Genomic DNA, 16,062 nt, shown 5'->3' on the forward strand with positions numbered 1-16,062 from the left:
TGGGGTGCAATAACCCCATTGCCCAAAAGGTACCCTAAGTATTTTACTTTTCTAAACCGTGCCCTAGATTTTTTCGCGTTAACATGTAACCCTGCGTCTTGAAGGGATGTTAGAACCTGGGTACAATGTTGGAGATGGGTTTCCCAATCAGGGCTAAATATGACTGTCATTAAGGTATGCTGAGGAATAGTCCTGATGTTGTCGCAATACCTTGTTTATGAATCGCTGGAACGTAGCAGGTGCCCCATGCAACCCAAAGGGTAAGACAGTAAATTCATACAAGCCCGTGGGTGTAATAAAGGCGGTCTTCTCCTGGCCTTCTGGTTTGAGGGGCACCTGCCAATAGCCCTTTGTCAAATCAAGGGTTGTAATGAATTGTGAATCCCCCAACTTCTCTATTAACTCGCCTACCCTGGGGATGGGATAGGAGTCGCACTTTGAGATGAAGTTAACTACGCGAAAGTCAATACAAAAGCAGACTGACCCATCTGGCTTTGCACGAGGACTATAGGGGAGGACCAGTACTTTTGGATGGTTTTATGTCACCAAGGTGTAGCATACTTTTCACCTCTTGCTCTATTGCTTGTCTTCTGGCTGCTGGTATACGGTATGGTTTTTGCTTCACTACTTTCCCTGCTTGAGTTTCTATGGCATGTTCTAACCATACAATGCAGATAACCGTAGGCAAACATTATCAGAACCCGCCCACCACGGAGACAATAGATCGGACACTCGACACCCAGATATGGAGAACGAAAGGCTCAGGAGAATATTCCACATCTCTTGTGAAGAAGGGAAAAGGGAAATAGACAGGTCATAGAACAAAATAAAGGAAAAAAAAACACACAACCCCCCACCCTGCACCCCTGCAGATGGCTACGACCTAACCCCACTAGCAGCGTGCCTGTCGCCCCCTAAACTACACCCCAAGGAAGGGAAAAGATGGAGGAGGAGATGTATTACAAAACGATACGGGCTCCCGGGCTCCCCACCCCCCAGCCAAAGGCAGACATCCCCTACCGTGGCATGAAGCGAATTATAGCAGATTAATAAGCAAACCGATAGGGGAGCAACCGACAGAGAGAGGACTGTCCCGCCCGGCCCCCGGCACCACAGAGGCAGCAAATCCCTTGTCCAACATAACCGTCACACCAAACCCCGATAATCAGAATTCCATCTGGCCCTCACTCCCACAGATAAAACCCAGCAGAGCCAAGAGAAAGTCACTGTACCGAATTCAAACAGTCAAATTCAGCCCTGGCCCTTACGATCCATTGTACACTCCCCATCCAATAGGACCAATATAGTAGCAAATGAGTCAAAGCGTTGATGAAAAAAGGGATCAATATAGCATGAAAGGGTCAAAAAGGTTAAGTCTCGAAGTCCACCAGAGACACAAAAGTCAATCAAAAAAATATCAGTGGAGGTATCCAGAAGAGAAGGAAGAAGTGAGTCCTGTGCGGGCGGTAGCTTTGCCGATCTTGCTAGTTGTTCAGGGGTTCCGGTAACGTACCGCTGTAGTTGTGCGGGTACAATTGGCACCAATGTCTGATTATGGCCGAGGTCCTCCTCTCGAGGTAGATCAAGCTTCGCGGGGGTCACCGTATGGTGCAGGTCTGACACAAGGCAGGAGTCCGGTCTCAAACGAACAGTCTCGATGCTTGCAGACAAATTGTGGAGAGCAGTCTCCATTTGCAGGCGAAGAGCCCCGATGGCGGCCATTACGGTCCCCAGGGTCGGTCCACACGTCGTCCGATCCATCTCCGCGTGAGCGATAACAAAGCAGATCCTCAACCCCGGAGGCCGGCTACTCCGGGGAAACCCAACAGGCGCGGAGTGGACGGAAGCGACTGGCGACTCACAGGCTTAGCACTCTTGACACCGCTGCCGGGAGCGGGGGCCCCACCCGCGGACCCCGAGGGCTGCAGCAGGGTCCCGGGACCTGGCCCCCCACTCGCCGCGGCAACCACGTCTCGTCGCCGTCGTCCAGTATTCGCCGGGACCAAAGACCACCACCAGGATCGAGAATATGTTCCACTTCGATGAGACAGGACTCCGCCGGGTACCCGCGGCCGATGTTGTTCAACTGAGACTCGGCTGAGTCAGTACTCGAGGCCCCGGCTCAAACACTGGAGTAGGCCCGAAAATGAAAGACGGTGTAACTTCGTCAATAAAAGAGAGAAAAACTCCGGGATTGCCCCCCCCCCGGGCTCAGCAACGATTCAGACACACGGGAGTCTGGACGGAGGTCAGGATAAAGTTCAGGATAAGTCCGCCAGTGACGGAGGTCGACGGAGCCGGGAGCTTATGCGGCCATCTTGGTTGCTTGCGTAGCTCCTCCCCCCAGTCCTTCCATATTATGTACGTCTTGGGGAGGGGGACCTAGCCACTTTTTAAGGCGGTTTATATGGTAGAGTTGGGTCTTCCTTGGGCTGATCTGAACTCTATAAGAGGTTAACCCGACCTTTTCTGTGATTTTATACTGTCCCTGCCATCCTGCTCTTGATTTTGCTACGGGGGACGGTAGAAGAACTAAGACCCAATCTCCTAAATTGAGATGGCGCCATTTGTTGCTTTACGTGGGCTTTCTCTAAATTGGAGTCAGCATATTCCCGCAACTTGTGTAGTTTAGAGTGAAGGCTCTGTGTATAGTCAAGAAAATACTTTGTATCTTCCTCTTTTGCTTTTTCTCACACCTCCTTGGTGATTGTTAGAAGACTCTGTGGTTCTCTACCGTATAGGAGTTGGAACAGGGAGCACCCTAGGCTAGTTTGAACCTGGCTCCGTACTACATTCAAGGCTAAGGAAATTAACATGTCCCACTCTTTACCTTCAACAGTGAGAAGTTTCTTTAATGTCAGCTTTAAGGTGGCGTTGTAACGCTCACAGAGTCCATCCGTCTGGGGATGGTATACAGATGTTTTAATGTGGGAGATATCTAGGGACTTGCAGATTTGCGACATTAACTTAGAAACAAAGGGAGTCCTCTCGTGAGTATCTCTCGAGGGAAACCAACCCAAGAGAACAGTTCAAGCAGTTTCTCAGAGATGTTCCGAGTTGTCGGGGTCCGTAAAGGGAAAGCTTCCGGATACCTTGTGTCATAATCAACTACGACCAAGGCATAGATGTGACCCTTCTTGGTACGTGGAAGAGGTCAAATGAGGTCCATGCCGACCCTTTTGAACGGGTTACCCACAACTGGGAGAGGCTGTAACGGAACCGCTGGAGGCTTGTAAGGGTTTTTTTCTCTGGCATACCTCGCATTCATGGCAGAATCGGGTGACCTGCGAAAAAATTCCAGGCCAGTAAAAAGGTTGTAGCGCCATCTGGATGGTTTTCTGGGGGGGCCCCTATGTCCAGCCAACAAATGCGAGTGAGCAAAGAAAAGAACCTGTTCTCGAAATGCTTGTGGTACTAACAATTGAGGGTCATCCCCTTGCTTCCCAATGCAATATAAAAGCTTGTTTTTTATTTGGAAGGAAGGGTGAGTAAGGGGTGTTGGTTGAGGTGTTTGTTGGGCTTGATTCCAGGCTGGCTGGAGAGTCGGATCATTTTTCTGGGCATACCTGAAACTTTTGTCGATTACCCAGGGAGCGTGGGTTATGAGAGCCGGTTGGATGGTTGATGAGGAACTGGCCCCCTGAAGCCTATCCTTTAGCATAAATAGAAAGGAAGGCTTATCCTATCCTATCTTTAATGTACCCATGTACACATTTTATAGGTACGGTTTCTTTGGTCACACCCTGGAATGGGGATACAATTGACTGGAGGATTACTGACTGTTTGCACCCTGAGTCAAGTAGTGCCTTTACCTGTACCCCCTTTATTTGGACACTTACGTGAAAGCTGGAGTCTTGTCGGTGTCCCAAGGTAAGGCCCTAGGCTGTGCCCTATAAAACGTGGTGGCCATTTCTACTGCTTGTTCAGGGCTTAGATGGTGATGTTGTTTAAGTCACCTCTGAATAGGGTATGGAAGAGCTTCCAAGAATTTTTCTAAATAGATCATCGCCATGATTTTGTCTTTTGAGTGGGACTGTGGTCTTAGCCACTTGTCTGCTGCAGCTTTTAACTTGAAGTACAGGGTCTTCGGATTGTCCGGTGTGGTACCCCGCTCTTTTATAAACTTCACCCTATATGCCCCTGCATCCATACCCATGTGATCTAAGATCAGTTCTTTTATCTCTGGGTAGGGAGTGTTGCCGTTAGGGTTGGCCACCTGATAAGCGGCTTGAGCTTCCCCGTTGAGAAGGGGGGCTAAGAAAAAAGGCCACTTGGCTTCGGGCCACCCGGAGGCCCTTGCTGCTCTTTCAAAATTAAGGAGAAATGCGTCAGGATCTTCTCCTGTAACATATTTTTGGAGGGAGATGTTGGGGCCGGTTCCCGCACGTATTTGTAGCTGTGTCGTTAGTTCCCGACGATCATCTGCTACCTTTAGCATTTGGTCGGCATGATTAGCTAAATTGTATTTCATAAGTTCTCGGTCTACCAGGGTGGAGCTCATCTATTTTTCTACCACCCATTCCAGCTTCTCTTGCCCTCTTATCAACTGCTGGATTAGGTTTTCCATTGTGAGGCAAATGTGATCCCGCTTCTGACACCACGTGTAGCGTGGGGGAGAAGCAGACCAGGACAAATGAATGCTTTAAAAGGGTTGTTTAATAAGTGGTTCAAGATAGGGGTTCCTAGGAGTGGTACTCCGGTCCTCAGGACAAGGGTTTATGAGAGTTATAGTCCAATCTTCAAGATGAGGATTTATGGGAGATGTAGTCCTCTTCCGTTCTTTCTCTCTGTTCTATTTCGGTGGATTCTGGAAAGACACTGTATTCCCCCTTCTATGAATGGCTTGGTATGCGGTCACCTCGTGGATGGACAGGACCGTTGGGAAAAGAAATAAAATAAAAGAAGTGGTCAGGAGGGTTTTCTCCTTCTAACGAGTGTCGCGGGTAGCAAAGGGAGTGTAAGGAGGTTCACCACTACCATCACCAGTGTTTACATGCACTTTAAAGTTGCACAGATTGAGCCCGGTTGCGGAATCAGGGATTCTCTCCCTTTACGCCCCCGCCCTTTAGGTTCGCTAATGCTGCGGCCTACCGCCAACCCAAGGCGTTCCCGTACCTTGCTCAGCCACGAACCTCCTGGGCCGTGGCATGAGTCTCTGCGTTGCCAGGTGGGGTCTGGCTGCCCGTCTGTTCCTTCTTCCGTTGTCTCCCGATTAGGTTGCTCCTCGTTGCCTGTCGAATCCTCACGGTTCTCTCGCGTCGTTCCAAGGAAGCACAGCAAAGTTTCTCACAAGCGTCTCCTCCTCCCTTACTCCATGAGTCGATCCGAACGAACGAATTCCTCCTCCGGCGTCTTCCGTCTTGAAGCGTTGGAAATCATGTGACCTGTCACATGATAGGGGAAGCCAAGGGATATAAAGGAACAGTAGTCCTCGGGTAAGGTCTGCAAACATAGAAGGGAAGATGGAGAAAAATAAGGGGGAAAATGCTCCATCGGGGCATCCAAGGACTGCGTGTCGTCACACTGAGGGTATTTGGTCGGAATACCCCTGGGTGATCTTCTCTATTTTAATGTGCTTTGTTTACAACTTTCAATTGGTCATCAATTTCTTAATTCTATTTATTGAGATTTTAATTTAATGGTTAGTATCTGTGATTTATTTTAATTGTCTCACTAATTCCTGTTTCAGCCCAGTTTTCCTTTTTGATATCTCTTATTGGTGTCATCTGAGGATTCTGGATTCTATTCTTCTTTGTTATTCTCTGTTTTTCTTCTACTGTTTTTTTCTTTGTAAAATTGGAGCTTTTCTTCTCCTACTCTTTGTTAGTGTCTGGTATGACTTGTCTCTTTTTATACATCCCTGGCCAGCAAGTATATCTTGAGGTAGTCGTTGGTGTTTTCTCTTTTAGTTTTTGTTGTTGTGTTGGAAAAGAGGATGGTATTCTCACCTTTTGCCTTTTGTTACTGTTGAATCTGTTTTTATTTTCTCTTTCTATTTTCTCTAACTTGTGTTTCTTTCTGTTTTCATTCTATGTTGTTTTATATATGGAAGGAAAGGGGATATGTTATGTCCTGGCTTTTATGTATTCATGCAATCTCTTGCTCTGCCAGTGGAATGTTCTTTAGATGATGTGCTACAGAACGTTGGGAGCCAGAGATGTCAGTTGAGAAGGGCTGAGCAGCATGCTGGCTGCTTCTGGTGGGGTCTTGTATTCGATTTAACTGGATGACTTATAACTATCTACAAATAAACATCTAAAGATCCTCAACTCGTCTGGACTCAGTTACTACAGATAGTCAAACTGATCTCCACCTCCACACCTTCATCTCACATCCTAGACCCTCTACCCGCGCAACTGACCAAAAAGCTGAAACTCTCTCCTTAGCCCCACTCTGTTGCAAGATTATAAACAGTTCCCAAAAAAGTGGAATCGTTACAGACTGCCTCAAAGTGGGACAAGTGACCCCACTGCTGAAAAAACCTGACCTGGATATAAACGATTTGAATAACTCCAGACCCATCTCCAACCTTCCTCTTCTATCCAAAATCCTAGAAAGATGTGTACTCCAACAATTAACTCAACACTTGGAGAGTATCAACCTCCTTGTCTCCCATCAGTCGGGATTTAGGAAAGGCTGCAGCACAGAAAACACGATCCTCGACATCATCGATAATATCCACAAATCACTTGACTCAGACAAATGTTGCCTCCTCATTCTCCTAGACCTATCGGCAGCATTCGACACAGTAGATCACAAACTTCTCAAGGCTCTCGAAGAAAGTGCCGGACTAGACGAGGTGGTCCTCAAACGGTTCTCCTCATTCCTACACAATCGCTCCCAGAGAATCAAAATCAAAAGCTATGAGTCCAACCTTCACCCAGCCAATAGGGGAGTTCTTCAAGGGTCAGTGCTCTCCCCTTAACTCTTCAACATTTACATGGAACCCCTCACCACCCTACTCAAAAAAGCTAACATTCCCTTCCGCCTATATGCTGATGATACTCAAATTTACTTGACTGGGAACCAAAATTTGCCCTGGCAACCTGCTCGGCCGCCACTCCCGGCTAATTGCACAGGGGTGCAATTGAGCTGTTTGCTAGGGCCGGTTTTGACCAATATTGTTACAGTATCGGCCTCCAGTAAGTAAATTGGCACCCCAGGGGCCCAAAATCGGTCGCTACCCTGGCGGCCCACCAGGAAAACGTTTGGTGCCTGCTACTGCCTGTCCGGCCCTGCTCACCCCCTGGTTACTTAAGACCCCCAATGGGGGCCCGCCCCCAGTTTGAAGACCTCTGAGGGACGTATCAAGGGTGATCCTGTTAACAATGCTGTTTACCCTAGAAGTAGAACGCCTTACAACTAGAATGAGAACTAAGATGCCACAGGGTTATTCGTGTGGTTGTTACATAGAACATAGTACCGTAGTAAACCCATAAATATATTATAATATATCGAGAGCTAAAATTGTGTGTTATTGACTTCTTGTGAGCAAATAATGAACTACATTTACCTAGCTTTATTTCTAATTCATAGCTTATGGATGCTTGTGACACTGGTTAGATTTGGGGGAAAGGCCACACAGCTTAATTATTTACTCTTTTTCTGTCTAATAGGATTAACTGTGGAATGCCAACAGGAGCGTTCCCAACTGACGAATAAGGATAAAGCTTTACAGATGCTGAAAGCAAAACTGTACAGTCAGACTGTTCGGAAAGATCACGGTGAAAGACAAAGTGCTAGAAAACTGCAGGTATAAAAACTTTTCTTCCTTCCCTAAACTTTGGTGTTGTTTAACAGGCTCAAGCATATACACTTTCATTGTTACTTTGAGTAGGCTAGGAACAGCAAGGGCCGAAATGAGGCTCTATTTCAAGAGACATATGCAAGTATCTGAGGTGGTGTGGATAGTCTGCGTGTGGCTACTGTGAGTGACAAAGAAAATACAGATCCATAGCACTAGAGTGATGGCCTGCACCAACACAATCAGACAAGCACAGGACTATGACACTGGAAAGTTTAAAATTACACTCGAAATCGGAATGGGGAAAATGGGAAGGAAATGTCTGCCACACCACACCTTGGTTGTACCCACTTGGGAAGGAGAGATCTTATCCCTTCCTGGAGGTCCTCGTCATGTTCTGAATTGTCGTCCTCCAGCTATGGCTCGGAAGAAAATTTGATGTCAGGCTACTAGTGTGCCCAAAAGATTTTCCGAACTCTTTGTGAACTGTCACTGCTGAGGGCTACCCCTGTTGTAAAGCCAAACGATATCCAACCCTCCCTCTTGACATTCTACATCCCAAGTGAAAAACTATCTTTTTTTCTTACTGGGAGTGCATGGTTGAGTCCTCCGGGTCATTTAAATAAATGATACAAGGCCCTGTGATTAACTGAAGTGGTCGTAGCATGGGCAAACGTCATCCTGTGGGATACCTACATACTGATAAAATCAGTGACAGCCCTCTACTCTACATGCAGCTCTGTCTGGTGCATGGCAGAGTGTAGTACATCCTCTGATATAAAGTGTAAACACCCAAAAAGGTTGACTAAGGGCTGAGGTCCAAATCCAAAATATAGTTGCTCCTATTGATATTCATTGATATTTGTCAAGGGCATGTACAGCAGCCATAATCTTAGCATCAGGACCACGCTGGTCAGTAGACAGCCTTAGACTAGCCCTCCCCACATTTGCTAGAACCAGAAGGCGAAAAACATTCAGATGAATCGATGTCCATGATAACACGACTAGCACAGCATACTCTTCATCTTCACTCGAAAATAGATCGATACACCCATGACCGTGTGATCTTACAAAAACAGCTTTATGTTTTCAACTAAATTTATTTCTGCAGCCTTTCCATAATTTTGTATCAAGCACCTGAGACTTCTCAGCAAGTACTCTCAGGTTCTTCTCTTCTGTTTCATCAATGCACGAACCTGATCAATAATACATGGCTCCATTAAGGTCTATAATTTGTTCTGGTATCTCCCCCCCTGATCAATAATACATGGCTCCATTAAGGTCTATAATTTGTTCTGGTATCTCCCCCCCATATAATACCTGTGGGCAAGGTAGGCAGTCATAAGCCTTCCATAATCTTTCTGACATGCATAGGGTTTCACAGTGTAACCTTTCCCTCAATCAACACTTTATATCCATTTTCAGGATTGATAGCGTAAGACAAGCCAGAACATGCGGTAACAGCTAATAAAACCTCCAGTTTGCGCACTAAGCCCTATCTTGATCCATGCCACAGAGACGCTTGCCTTCTGAAATTAGACGGGTAACCTTTTTCCTTCAGCATCCTCAGTTCCCTAAACTTTCCCTTCCAGTGCCGACACCTGTTATCTAACACCCCATTGTCGTTTTATTTTCCTCTATGCACTTTCACAAATTACCCTTTTAAAGGACCAAGAAAGGAGGCATTGTGGCTTATTACTGTGAAGTAACAGCAATCAACAACTTTAGCATTTGTATCTCTCTGAAAACAATGCAGAATTATATTCATTTTGTGAAGGTTATTTTGCATTTTTGCCTACTTAATCAGTTGTTTCAAGATTCTGCAACATTGTTGTTGCTTTAACTGTAGCAGACTTTCCATTGATACTTAGTTTCTGAAACATTGTCTTCCTTACTGATGCAGCTGGGATCAAGAGCGCAATCAGACCGAATTCGCACCTATAACTTCACACAGGACCGACTGACGGATCACAGAGTTTCCTATGAAGTCCGAAATATAAAGGTACTTTAAATATCACAACAATGTTGTTTTTCATTCTATCCTGTGATATTACGACCAGGCTTTCGTCGTGGAGGTAAAGATAGTTGTTAATGTGTAAAAACATTAGAGTTGAGCAGGAGTGAGCATGCTAAAATATAAACTAATAATGTTTTTGGGGGCGACTCTCATATTTGCGGTGCAGAAGTCAGGAGACTGAGGCATCCTGCCCTGTGTGCAAGGGAGGGCATGGGCGTGTCTGCCTGCATACGAGTGGCAGGATTGTGACATGGCCAAGTGCCACTTTAATAGTAATCCATGTATTGGGTTACACTATACAGATTGGTCCAGGAGGAGGTGCCTGGTAGTAAGTAGTACCGCACATCTCATGAAGTAAAGTTCATACTGTTAATCTTCATTACTTTAGCAATGCATTTACTCACTGTTTCCTGAGATGTGAAATGGGTCTCGATGATAGCAGATCTGATGTGAAAGAGTTCCAGGTCTAAAGGGCATTTCTAGATGCCACGTCTAAGTTTGTTTCTTTCGAGCGGTGACATTTTCATGAACATTTGTTCTTTGCTACTGAAAGACCAGGTAGCAGCCTAAATGGTGAAGTGTTTTTGCTCTTGGACAGTTGGCTTGAAACTCTAAATTTTAGCTGCGCAATGAAGTGGCCCCAGGGTGATTTTAATCTAGCCTTCAAATAAGTCTGGTTTGTGCAGACAGTTTGCAGTAGCTCATTTACACTGCATCACTTTTGGGGAACCGTGACATTGTTAGCAAGTGTCCTATTGTGCTGGAATAGCTCTGCAATTCCTGCAGAGTGATATTCGGCAGGTGCTTGAGAAGGCCAAGAGACCCATCCACTAACCCAGGCTTTTATTTTGAAGAGTCGATAGGAAGGGCTGCAATACATGTCTGTGGCCAGCAACTCGGATGACAACTGTAGAAAGCTGGCTCTTTATGTGGTATACAAAAGGAGGTATACCTTGCAAACAGTCCAGGTATTCCCTTATGAGTGGACAGGGGCACGCAACCTTTAGTAAATCGATTACACGCATCACATGCTGGATCAAGGTAAATTACACAAACGAATCTGCCCGGGCTCACCTGCTCCTCCCCCATGTCCCTTTACTGTTGCGTGTTGCTCTAGCGAACTGGAAAATGGCAATGTGGTACACTGCGCTGACTGTCCCATACTCCCCTAATATATCGCTGATGGGACTACCCACACCAGCTGGTACAAATAAGCGGTTGCCGCATGGGAGCGGGGTGGGGTAACTGTGGCGTAACAGGATCCCATCTCCACACAGTGCCTCCACTGCACAGACTTCACCAATGCTCAGGGACTGTCAGACTTGCTGTTTCTCATCCATGCTAGTATCACACGAAATGTCAAGCAACACTGGACTCCCGACGAAGTGGAACAACCCACACATTAATTTATACAATCACTGCATACTGTGGGCCTCGGTAGACACCTGATCCGATGGCTGTACCGGGGACTATTAGCACATTTATTGATCTCCCTGACCCACTGAGATCCTGGTGGGAGGAGGTTCTAGGTTGAGAGTTTCGGGACCAAAAATGTGCCTTCCTTCTGGAATACCCCAAGAAAATCTCTTGTAATTCCAGATTTAAATTGATTCAGTTCTCTATTTTGCCCCTCGCATACGTCAAACACATAGGCTTCATGCCATGTTTCTTACTTTTCCACTGGCATGCCCCCGCTGTCATGACCCCAACGCTGATCTGTTGCATATGCTGTGGGCCTGCCCTGCATTATCCTCCTACTGGACACAGATCAGTTCTGCGTTGAAGGATTTGACTGGGAGAAATAATTTGAGAATTGTATTTTAGGTCTCTAACATCACCCTAGAGGGCACTAAGGCATTGGCGCTATTTGGTGCTTATCCTGTCAATTGGCTCCTAACCAGGTGGTTAGAATCCGCAACGGCCAGGTAGTGTCCCACTGGAGAGAGGAGGTGGAAAGGTGGGGAATGGCAGAAAGCACTGCTCCCCGACATTGACAAACATCACATTGTCGAACATAACCTCTGATTTGTTTAAGTAAACATGGCGACCAGTAGTGTTGCTGTAGCATGACTCCAGTTGCATTGATCCCAGCATGAGCAGATGCCAACCACTCTTGGGCTGCTTTGATTAGGTTTAACCTAGACCGTTTATAAGGAATTATCCTATCGCCCTCTCCAGGTATGGAAACCACAGAAGTGTTTTCTGAATTGAGGGTGTAGGAGTATTTAAGGGGAAAGCCCAACTGGAGGTGTTTCACTCTTTACTGTTGATTGTTTTGCTCCTAGTAAATCAGTGTCAATCTTCGCCTGCGATTTGGTTATAACTGTTAATTTAACAGTCTGCACTGCAGCCTTCGCAGGTAAATTGACTGCACAGTTCCCTTTGGCATGAATCCTAGCACGCTGATGACCCATAAGGTGAATCACATGGACCAGTTGAAGCTTGTCTTATAAAACAGCTACTTTTCTCTAGAGCTGTTTATTTTTAATTGGTTTCCCCTTTTTAATTTTTGAATCCTGACCTACCCCGGGGTCTTCTGAAAGGCGTCATGACAGTGGCGTGTCTGAGCGGACTGCACCACTGTGAACATTAACATTGTGACCTAAAGCAGACCAATCTGCTGTGTCACCATGGAGTGACGTCTGAACCACCCTGGTGCCTGAGAACTTCTGACAGCAGACCTGTGTCCTCTAACCCACCACCGTCCCAAATGGTCCCATGCCTAGAAGCGCCCTGCAACCGTTCGGCACCATCAGCGATGCTTGAGCCTGCCAACAGCCAGTTCCTGGGTAGTCCATAGTGCAACTGTAGCAGCTGCATCCATGCAGCTGAACTCGGCCAACTTGTCATTCTCTAGAAAGAGGAACAGACCAGACAAATAGTGTGGGCAAGATTGAGGACTAAAAGATAGTGCTCAGCCAGCCTCAAGAAATCTACTTGCCCACTCGCTATAGCAAGTCAGATTTGATCAGGTCAAGCTATTTGTAGGGCCTACTCACCCACCTATTTGTAGGTCCAAACTGAGTTGGCATTGTGGGCAAAATACGATGTACTGGGATGCAACCAGAGCAATTTCCAGTGGCTGAGATTAATTCAAAGATTCTGTCCATCACACAATTCGAGGGCAATTTAGGGGCAAAGTACATGACAGTTAGGATGAGTAGATTGTTCTTAGATTTTTTGCAGCCTGTTTAGTGATTGACATTGAGACTAGGAAAAATAAAAGGGAGCACACATACGCTATGAAGGTCAGAGAGGTAGCACTGCACATGAGCCTGAAACCTACTACACTATCCCTATACAGAATTAAAGGGAAGGTGGGGGACGAGGACCTTGGAAAATAAGCTCTGTGTTGTGCCATTTATTGCGCGGCTGTGTGATTGTTGAGTTCTGAGCTAGATGCAATACTACACTGTTTCACTAAGAGACTCCCAGTGAGATTTTTTGTTTAAGTGAGTTGAATTGCTAGTCAGGTGCATAAAGATTGGCTTTGTTGGACTGAATCATGAGCTTTTCTGGCTATTTAAGTTGGCAGAGCTGAGTAAGTCCCCATTTTAAGGGATACCATAAAGGCCTGTCTTAATATCGGGACCTAAAGTGGAATGTCGTACCTGTACCACTGTCTCTGGTTAATCATTTTTAGAGGCAAAAGGACAGTAATTCATTGTATAACTCTCATGTGTCTGAGACAGTTTTAAGGCATGCATGAGAATGTTCTAGGACGGTAAGTTATGTATCCTGGTTTCTCTGTGGGTAAGTGCTTTTGCCCAGGATTGACTTCTCTTAAAAGTGAAGTCTGGATAATTAAATAGTTGCCCTTTGAATCCTTGAGGAATGTCTGGTTTTGTCAAGCCTGATATAAAGTCCCAACTCCATCTTGAGTAGGCTGAGAATCCATTTTCTTTCTTTTTTTTTTGCATAATCATAGGCATGTCTGCCTTGGACGCAGATGTCGTCTGTCCTTATATTTCCAAGAACCAGGGAAAGTGTCAAGTAATTCAGACAATGACATCAATAAGTCTCCTGTCTGAAACAAGTGTCTTGTCTCTTTCTCAAGGTCATAAAAAATAGTAACATAAACCGTGTAGTCTGAATAGATGTTTCTTTACCTTTATTTGTCTATAAGAATCTATCTGAGACTAGCTTATTGATGCATGTATGTTTTGAAATTCCCATCTCAAATAAGAAATAGTACAAAAGGTCCCCAACCTACCACTTCACCCAGATTATTGCAAGATACTGCTAGAAGATCTGGACCGAGACTGCCAGACTGTTGTGATGCCAATGCATCCCGTTCTGAGCTGAAAGCTGATATCAAGCTAAGTCCAGAGAAGAGAAAAGTTGCTGCCAGGGGGCAATATGGCCAAGCAAGATGGCTGAGCGGACGTGAGCCGCTTCAGCTCCGTCCCCCCCCCTTAGCTGCCCTAAGTGGTTTTCCGGACAAAAATAGAGCAGAGAAATGACTGTTTCAGCGGGGCATGGTACCGAGCCGCCGTTGAGGGTGGCGGATGGCCTCTCGTGAAGCTCCTTGACGGGAAAATACCCCGGAACAGTTGAGAGGCGTGGAGCCGGAACGGTCTCCATCATGGCGCATGGAACGGCGCTGGTCAGGATAGGCGCCTGCTAACGCCCGCCCTACGCTCCCGTACCTGGCGCATCAGTGCCGCTCGTGCATGTTATTTTCCCCCAAAGCTGTGGCCTCCCGGGGGTTGCCAGGACGAGCCCCTGCCTGTCCGTCGCCTCGCCGCATCGCCTTAAGGATTAGCGAGTTCGTCCCGGTAACGCAGAGCCGCGAGTGAGGCCTGAACATCACCGCAGAGGTACGAGCGCTGCAGGCTGAGTCTGAATGGAGTGAGGGGCACAGATATCACCGCTAATGAGCGCTGCTGGCTGTTAGGTTCACAACTTAATTTCTACAGTTTTTGACTATGGTTCATGAGGAGAGGATTCCACGTGGCGACCTGCCTGACCCAAAAATGGCACCCATGCTATGAGCTGTCCTCATTTGGATCTTGACACTGCATCTTTGGGATCACAGGAGTTGCAGTAGGCTGGACACCCCTTCCCATTTGACCCTTCTAGGGCTGGGACCATTATTCTCTAGCAGCCGCTGTCCTGGATACTGATTCTAACTGCCAGATGCCTGACCTTAAGCTGGCCACCAACGTCCAGTAAATAGCAATCGGCCTCTGTAGGGGCAAAGTGCTTGGAGAGCATAGGGGCCTTCTTGGGGCGCTGTCCTGCAACTAGGTCTGCTGCGTGTTTCGGAGCCAGATGCATAGCCCCTATGCCACCTAAGAAGGCAACAAACAAAGTCTCCAGCTACTTTGCTGCTACGGACAAGATTTCCACCTCTGACGATTTGGATCAGGCCCAGATCATGACTCTCACCAGGGAGGACCTAGTAGCCACTCTATGGGACTTTAAGGCTGATCTCTGTCAGGAGATAAAGAAAGATCTACATGTTTCCATGGATCAACTGAAAACCGACCTAACTGAGAAGATGGCTTCCCTTCGACAGGACGTATACGCGGTGGGCACCAGGGTGCTGGAGGTGGAGGAACAGATGCAGGCCCTCGAGGAACGCTCCAGCAACTTACATTGCTCTCTGCTGGCGCTCCGGTCTTAGCTGCAACAAATCATCCTGAAGGCAGAGGATTTGGAGTACAGGTCCCGGAGGGATAATATCCGTATCTGGGACCTGGAAGAGGGTTCGGAAGGGCCTGATCTGGAAGCATTCATTGTGGAACTTTTCTCGGACCTACTGGCGCCACGTCAACTGAAGATCAAGATCGATCAAGTCCACCGGGTGGGGCCCGCACAGACGGGAGATCGCAAACGGACAAGAGACGTTCGGGTGAAGTTGCACTCCTTCCAAACAAAGGAAGCCATCCTGGGCGCTACAAGGAAGAAGGACGAAGTCTCCTTTCAGGGATATAAATGTGCTCTATTTCAGGATCTGGCGCCTGCCACACTGGTGCGCCAGCGATCGCTTCGCCCTGTCACCACCAAGCTTCGAGAGGACAATATACAATACTGTTGGACCTATCCCTTTGGTCTCATTTGAATATAATAATAAGCCCTACCATATGACTGATCTGAATGAGGGGCTGCAAATTCTCGGCCTTCCAGTACCGGACGACGTTGGGGCCTCAGGCACCCCGCCAGCGAGAGCCTTACCAGGAGGGAGTCTCGTTCCTGGCAACCAGTCCCGAAGAACAGATCGACGCCTAAGTGAACATCCTGTCGAGGGCAGAGAGATTTGACTCCTGTGGTACGCTTGGGTCCTCCTGTAGCCCTC

At 47.0% G+C, this 16,062-nt stretch overlaps 1 protein-coding gene across 3 annotated transcripts in view; it reads left to right on the top strand.

The window, feature by feature from the left end:
* MTRF1 (mitochondrial translation release factor 1) overlaps positions 1-16,062 on the top strand; it is a 215,479-nt gene that overhangs the window by 167,379 nt on the left and 32,038 nt on the right. For all 3 annotated transcript variants that reach the window (XM_078657380.1, XM_078657382.1, XM_078657381.1), the window contains exons 8-9: positions 7,617-7,753; positions 9,648-9,746. In XM_078657380.1, coding sequence (XP_078513506.1) covers positions 7,617-7,753; positions 9,648-9,746 — 236 coding nt within the window. The remainder of the gene's footprint in view (positions 1-7,616; positions 7,754-9,647; positions 9,747-16,062) is intronic.

The sequence above is a fragment of the Lissotriton helveticus genome, chromosome 8 (genome assembly GCF_964261635.1).
Source record: "Lissotriton helveticus chromosome 8, aLisHel1.1, whole genome shotgun sequence".
NCBI lineage: Eukaryota > Metazoa > Chordata > Amphibia > Caudata > Salamandridae > Lissotriton > Lissotriton helveticus.